The 7,924-nt window shown below is 30.1% G+C and overlaps 1 protein-coding gene across 3 annotated transcripts in view; it reads left to right on the top strand.

Moving 5' to 3' along the window:
- Positions 1-6,284: 6,284 nt before the first annotated feature.
- The window catches only part of LOC117166923 (esterase FE4-like), a 64,497-nt gene continuing 62,857 nt past the window's right edge, over positions 6,285-7,924 (top strand). Inside the window, exon 1 of one of the 3 annotated variants that reach the window (XM_033351393.1) lies at positions 6,285-6,705. In XM_033351393.1, coding sequence (XP_033207284.1) covers positions 6,506-6,705 — 200 coding nt within the window. In that variant the 5' untranslated portion in view covers positions 6,285-6,505. The remainder of the gene's footprint in view (positions 6,706-7,924) is intronic. The other 2 variants (XM_033351402.1, XM_033351386.1) reach the window with 2 other exon arrangements.

Raw genomic sequence — 7,924 nt, 5'->3', positions numbered from 1 at the left:
CATTGTCCAGTAGAATATTTATTAACATTGATTCATTAATGTTTTATTATTTAAGCAAATGGAGTTTGTTTAAACATTTTTTTCCGAAATTTCTTTTTTTTTCCTTAAAAATTATTACTATTGGTCTAGTGGAATATTTACTAACATTAGTTCATTAATTTTAATTGTTTAAACAAATGGAATTTCTGTGAATAATTTTTTTATTAAAAATTGTTAATATTTCTTTATTGGAATATCTATCAACATTGATAGATTAATTTTATTAAAAAAAAATTTTTTTATAAAAATTATTACATACTTATTACTGATAAATTAATTATTATTAAATTAATTATTAATCAGTTATTAATTATTAATGATAAATATGCCACTAGAGCAACAGCAATAATTTTTATTTTTTAAAAATGAAACGTAATTATTTTAACAAATTTCTTTTGTTTAAATAATTGAAAATGAATGACCTAATGTTAATAAATATTCGACTAGACCAATAGTAATCATTTTTAGGGAGAAAGCGAATTAAATCAAAATTATTTAAACTAATTCCATTTTTTAAAACAATTAAAAATTAATGAACCAATGTGAGTAAATGTTCCACTAGACAAACAGTAATAATTTTAAGGAAAAAAATAATAAATTTTCGAAAAAAAATATTTAAACAAATTTCATTTGTTTAAATAATTTAAAATGAATTAAACAATGATAATAAATAGTCCATTATACTGATATTAATAATTTTAAGTACAGAAAGACCAGCAAACAGTGTTCAAAATATCGATTTCATGAAGAATTTACATTTTTTTTCCAAACGTAGTTTTCAGGTACTCGTTGGGTTGTGTTAGGTGTGTCAAACCCATATATATGATACATGAAATTCTTTGTTGGACAATTCTCTACAGGCCTTTATGCTTTCCCGTCTCCTTTTTTCAAACCCTAAATAATTATTCCAAAAACTCAAAAAAGTGATTTTGCCCCATGCATTTTACAGGGGAAACTTCGGGTCAAAACCGGCACCTGTTAAAATCGAAAAATAAAATAATAAAAAATTGGGGAATTTTTTTTCGGATTTGGAATGAAATTGGGGGGATCGTTGCCCTCTAAAAAATAAAAGCCTTTTTGAGCCACCCTAGTGTACACTTTCTGTTTTCGTCGGGATTGGTTTCTCTTAAGGAACCATAATCGTAACTGATCGTAACTGATCGTAACTAGACTTAAAAAGGAGTATTTTTCATCTCTTTAAATTACATGGTAAAATTGCTTCTTACAAAGAAAACTACCCTTCTAGTTTAGCTCTGAATTTTGTATTTCTTAAATCGATTTTATCTGCAAATTTATCACTTTCATCAAAAAAAGTTTTGTTAGAAAAAAATTCTTTTCTAAAAGTAGGTCAATTTTTGTTAGAAGCTCTTTCCTATGTTAGCAATATTTTAACTAAAATAAGCCTGATTTGCGTGGTTCAACCTTTTCTTAAATTAAATTGCCTGCGACTGCTTATTGATTATTATCTCAATATTAAGCAGAAACCCTTCTTACAGAGACCCTTTATCCGCAACTAGAGTATAGCATCATGTTTCTCTGAAACCAACCCGCAAGTCCAGGAGGTACGAGTACCTAGGCGCTTGTTTCTGACAAATTAATAAGAGAGAGTCGCTTTGTTCCAACTTTTTTAGCTTTTCTGTTACTATCTTGGCTGATATTGATTAAAATATAAATCGAACTCTCCATTCATTATGAGTATATCTTCCGACAACGCCGTGTATAAGATTAGACGAAATGCCCAAAAAGTTTACATCATCAAATGTGTCGAATTTTGCTACGGGAAAAATGCTGCTCGTCGATAATAAACCTCTCACGCATATAAAAATTGACAAGTTCCCAGGGAAATTAACATTCTGAAAATAATTCTGGTTCCTCGTCTTCCACCTTCTCAGGCAGTCAAATTGACAGGTTTCTTATCAAAGGGTCTGGAAAATCGAATAAAAAACCGTTCGGAGAGCAATATAGACGTCCGATGCATGCAAGTGGTAAGCCCTAGAGTCCTTATCATCTTTTGGAATGTACACGGGTTTACGAATTACTGTACTACTCAACTGAGCTTATTCGAAATTAGGAGGGAGCAATCGCTGCCTGCCTGTAGCACAAGTACTATATGGTAAGTCGCAAAAGTATGTGAAACTCATTAATCGACATTAATTATATAATTTTGCATTTTCAATGTCATATTTATAAGCTAATGACTCTATTTAATCTTTTTGATCTAAAGTCATCACATGTTTTCTGTGATCATATTCAATATTTATACCTAAGTATGTATGAACTACTTCAAAGTTTTTCATCTCAAATCTTTTTGATAATTTGGTTTGAATTTCTTCGATTTTTCTCAAAGTTTTCCACACAGAAGTATATCATCTACAAAATTTATAAAGTAAATAGTGTCATTGCCATCCTCAAGGATATATAAACAATAATCATTTTTACTTATCTTAAAGTTTAACTTACCAAAAAATCCGCTAAACATTTATACCATGCTCTTGGGCTTTCTCGCAAACCATACAATGCTTTATCTAGTTTACACACTCTACCACTTCCATCATCATAACCCTCTGGTTGGTGTACATAAACTTCAGAAATAACAAACAAACAGTTATAAATAAACAAAAACAGTAAAACAGTAATAAACAAAAATAATTCGTTCGTTTCAGAAGTTCTATTGGATAATCTGTAAAATTAAAACATAAGTTGAAATCTTATGACTGAAAGTAGAACATTATTTTTTCAAAGTATGAAAACTGTAAATAATTTCGAGCTTCATTGACACTCACTGATCTTAAAAAATAGATAAAAGGTTCTTGTCAAATTGAATCCTTGTCTTTTGCGTTCCCTGGTAAAAAAAGCTGCGTAAAAAAATTTGGACGCATGAATTCTAATCTATATTTGAATAGTTAGAAACACTTATCACTTTTTGCAAACATATAAGATTTGCGCGAAAGGAATAGCGTTGGAAGAGAATTGAAAATTCTTGCTATTATTCATACATTTTTTCGAACTAAACAATTTTATTGTATATTAAATTTTATAGCAAATGCGTGAAAAATGTTGTTGCGGACGTTTTGAAAATAATCAAACTTATCACTGCGACAGAGATTAAGAATTTTAGAAAAAAATATATATACATTTTTGCACATTCTTTTTTATTACGCATCCTTTTTAGAGAAGTATACAGTTTGGTACGATTTGGATAGAGATTGGACATTCTTGGAAAACAAAATATATACTATAAATATATAATATAATATATATAATATAAATATCTACTAAAACTTTGTAATTACGTTAGAAGAAAATAAAAACCTATTTTCATTACGAGTACATTTATTTTAATGTAAGTGCTTTATTCAACATTAAATTTTTTTCCAACATGCGAAGTATTTGTTTTCAAAGAATTTCAAAATTATCAAACACAATACAAATTTTATCGTGCCGTGAGAAATATTAAAATCATATTTTTTGACGCATACATTTTTTTTATTACGCGTACGTTTTTTTAGAAGTAAATAGTTTTATTGTGTATTAAAATTTTATTGAAAAAAGTATTATTTCGTAGCAACTAACAAAATTATCAAACTAAAGACTTGGACAGAGATTGGGTTTTATTATACATTAAATTTTATTAGAAACCTATAAAATATTATATCGCAAGAAGTTTAAAAATTATCAAAGTCACGACTTAGAGACAGATGAGGAATTTTTTGTAACTGAAACTGAATATTCTCTAAGATCATGGACATTTTTAATCCCCCTGAATCTGTTTATTATTGAAATTAGTTTAAATTACATTTAATAATGAAGTTTTTATCATTTATTCTTGGTTAAAGAATCCTCAAAATTTCTTCATCTGTGGTATATTCACAGTTATAACTGCATACAAAAAATTATTTCTTGACTTTTAACATAGGTATTTACCAGTGAGATACGATTAAGTGACAAATTGCAATGACTAGTAAGCAATTAGGACCGGATCGGTCCTCATGGGTGTGGTTACAAGCGATTTAAATGTTTTAAATTAAGCGATTCAAGGAAGTAACGATAATTTAATTAATTTACAAGAATTCAGAGAATTCAAAATAATTCAAGTTTAATGCAAACGATCCCAACAAATTATAGGAATTGAATAGTTTCTTGAGCGTTCAAAAAATTCAAAAGAGTTTAAGCATTTCTGAAAAAATTTAAATAATCTTGGAGAATGCATGGTATTCATTAGAATTTGAAGAATTTCTTAGAATACGGAGATTTCAAAAAACGTTTAAAAATAATTCAAAAAGATTACCAGTGAATTCTAATAAATCGAAAGAATTCTGCAGAATTCAAAGGAGTTGAATACATTTCAAATAATTTAACGTATGTTCTAAAAATTGTATGAATTTTAAAAAACTTAAAAAGAATTCGAATGAATTCAAGTGAATTCAAAAATGTATACAGAATTCTGCATAAGAAAAACCGTGCCTATACTAATCTAGTAGTAGTTCACCCGTCGACCAACGCTGATGAATTTGGAAATAGTTGGAAAGAATGTTGTGTGTTCTGGAGAATTCAGATAATCAAATATAAATAATCGATTTTTAACAGAATGTTGAATAGTAACATTTTTAGTAAAAAAATTAATTTTCATCTTAACTGATATGTTTTCAGCTAAAATGATAAATCCTCAATTGGAATATTTTAATTTTAAACAAAAAAAATTGATTTTTGACTAAAACCATGAATCTTCAACAGGAAGAGTTGAACTTTCAACAACAAATAGCAACTAAACTGAATAATTAAGTTTCAAGTTAAGAAAATCAATGTTTCGCTGGAAAAGATCATTCTTGAACCAAATATTAAATAATTAAATTTTCAGTCAAAAAATGAAAGTTTAATAAAAAATGGATTTTCAACTAAAATTATGGAATATTCAAAAAGAATAGAATTTTTCGTTCGAAAAAAATTATTTTCAACCCAAAAAGAATCAAATTATTAATAAAATATTCAATTTGATTAAAAAAAAAATCAATTTCATCCAAAGAAAAAACAATTTTCTAATTAAACAGCTTATTTTTCAATTAATGAAATAAATTTTCAACTAAAATGACGAATCTTCAATAAAAAATTTATTTTGAACAGAAGCGTTCATTTTTCAACCAAATGAGTTTATTTCTAACATAAAAGAAACTATGATTTGGTTGAAGAATGAATGTTTTGGTTAAAAATGTATAATGTTAGTTAAAAATTTACTTATTTTGTTGAAAATTCCTATTTTGGATTAAAAATTAGTCTCTTATGGTCAGGGTTCAAATAAATAATCATTTGCTCTGGCGTAAAACAACTAGGTTAAAATCGCTTTCTTAGTGTTTTTGCCAAAATTAAATTGATCATTATTATGAAATAAAATAAACAAAATCAGCAAAATTGCATTAATTAAGTAGATCAATAGATTATTTCATGATTCATTATATATATTTTTTCTTCTGAATACAATATTTTCTGGCTTTTAATAACAGAATTGTATTAATTTCGGTCCATTTCAGAACTCTTAGGACTTGTCTTAACATAAATTAAAAATATATAACATCTACATCAAATGGATAATAGGTTAGTGGAGAACCATATCGATCCATAACAAATAGACGTAGCTTAATTACTGTTATTTTAATAGTAACTGATGTCAAAAATTAAAATTTTTAAGCAGTTCCACAGTTTCAAAAATCTTACTTTCGTGAAAACGTGCATTAATAACATTATTTTTATGATACCATTAAGTTGAATTCCTTTCGGGATTAAAAAAATTGGTAAAAATTACAAATAATAAAAAATCCAATACACATTTTTGAGTGAAATTCGCTTTAGAAGTCGAACGTGAAAAAAAGAAGTACATATTCAAAAGAATTTTCTACAGAATTGCAATGATTCGTTTACAAAATATTGAAGAATAGAACACTTCTTAAAAAACGTATCCATTGTTCCATGAAGAAGTCTGCACTCTACCCAATTGCTTACCCGTAATTTGTTTAAGTTTCCCAACCCCCTCTTCAGGGTCAAGTGATTTATGGATACCCTCTATTGTTTATTGTATTTTTTATGCGATAGGTTGTGTTTTTCTAGATTTCAATATATTTCTAACTGTGCTATATAATAGATAATAAATTTATGAGTTTAGCGAGGTCATACTACCAGCTTCAACCAATAATCTACGACCTACCAATTCCTCGCCTCTTCACGCGCCACAACTTTTTCTCCCACTTTTTTTTATTGCACACTTCTCTGCGTGGCTCATAATTTGTAGCCAGTCTTTTCCGGACGTTCATATCCTTTTTTAATATTCTAAAGATCCGCGTTCGAATTTAATTCATTCTAGCAAAACGTCAACTCCACATTTTTCAATATTTTTTTGTCACACGTGGAGATAAGAGATTTTTTTATAAAAGTATATAAACTGACAAATAACGAGTTTGAGGTGACAGGGTGAAACATGAAGCTCGGGATAACTAAGTCTAAGTTTCATTTCATGATGCTGCACCTCCTATTCAGCATTTTTTTGGTAAATGCAGAACCATTGGTGGAAATTGCCCAAGGTATATTGAATGGCACAACTGGGATATCCAGAGACGGGAATATTTTTTCGGCATTCCTTGGAATACCTTATGGACTACCACCATTCGAAGAACTGAGGTAAATATAATATTTTTCTATGCAACGAGAATATTTGCCTGTAATCATTTCAGAATTATCTATAGAAATTTTATTACTTTCATCAAAACATATAAAAAAGTTTTGTTTAATTTTACAATAAAGTTTCGTTAAATATTCCCAGAAAAATCTGCCCGTTGAGCGAAGACATTCTTATCGTTCGCTTCTCTTGTGAGTTTGAGGGTGCCTGCAGCGTGCGTCTGTTGGATCATAGGAAATTAGTTGGGAGGGAGGAAGTTTCGTGACCGGTCATATAGGAGCGATTGGTCACATAACTGACCCCTTTCAGTCCTTCAAGAAAGGCGGGCAGTGACAGCGTGTTTTGGTCAAAGGAGGGTGCTCGGTTACAATCCGCACCCTGTCACAGGAAAGGAGTATAGGGGACAAAAATGGGCGATACAGTAAATACTAAAAAAATAATGTATGCCTTGATCTGAGACCCGATTCTCAGCCACTGCCAAACCCAGGTGCGAAATTCGGTTGGATGTCAGAGCTTGACCATCGGCCCAATGTCAGCCCTGCTTTGATAACCGATCTTCGGTAACGAGAGTGGTCCCGACTAGGATGTTGTCAAGCTACCATGGTCTTAACAACTTGGCGTGGAAAAACAATGGCAATGAACATCAGTTAGAGGAAACCGGGCTATACGGTCAAGCAGGGCCGATTGATGTTCTTCCTCAACCTGTTGATGATCCAAAACCACCACACTTATAGAGGTGGAATGCCTTATACAGAGACAGAAGCAGAGGTTATGCACAGAAAAAACGACGGAAATGGACATACCATATGAACGGAGAGGTAATGCGCCTCTATTTTTTGGCAGAGAAATATGGTCTAAATGTGAGGAGAGAACATCATCTGGCAGATGATGAGCAGAATCTGGCAGATCAAAAACGCTCAATATCTGTAAACAGATTGCTGTCGGCTGTTTGGATAGCTGCTATCAAAATGAAAGTGGAACAGCAGCTTTCTATTGATGAACTCCCCTTGGAAGATGTGGACAACGAAGACTTACCAGGTGTATACATATGAAACCGGTATTGCCATTTAGCGGCCAGTAGGCGCACTTGTAGGCACTGTCGGAACTTACCATTTGTGATAATTGGCATATTGTCATCTGTCAACAATATCCAATACCAAACATTTCAAGTTTCATATGACATCGTGATTTTTTTCGCTCTTGAAAATGTCGAAATACGTG

This window comes from Belonocnema kinseyi, chromosome 1, assembly GCF_010883055.1.
Source record: "Belonocnema kinseyi isolate 2016_QV_RU_SX_M_011 chromosome 1, B_treatae_v1, whole genome shotgun sequence".
Lineage (NCBI taxonomy): Eukaryota > Metazoa > Arthropoda > Insecta > Hymenoptera > Cynipidae > Belonocnema > Belonocnema kinseyi.
Note: the sequence above shows the minus strand (reverse complement) of the source record. Positions and strands in the feature narration are given on the sequence as shown.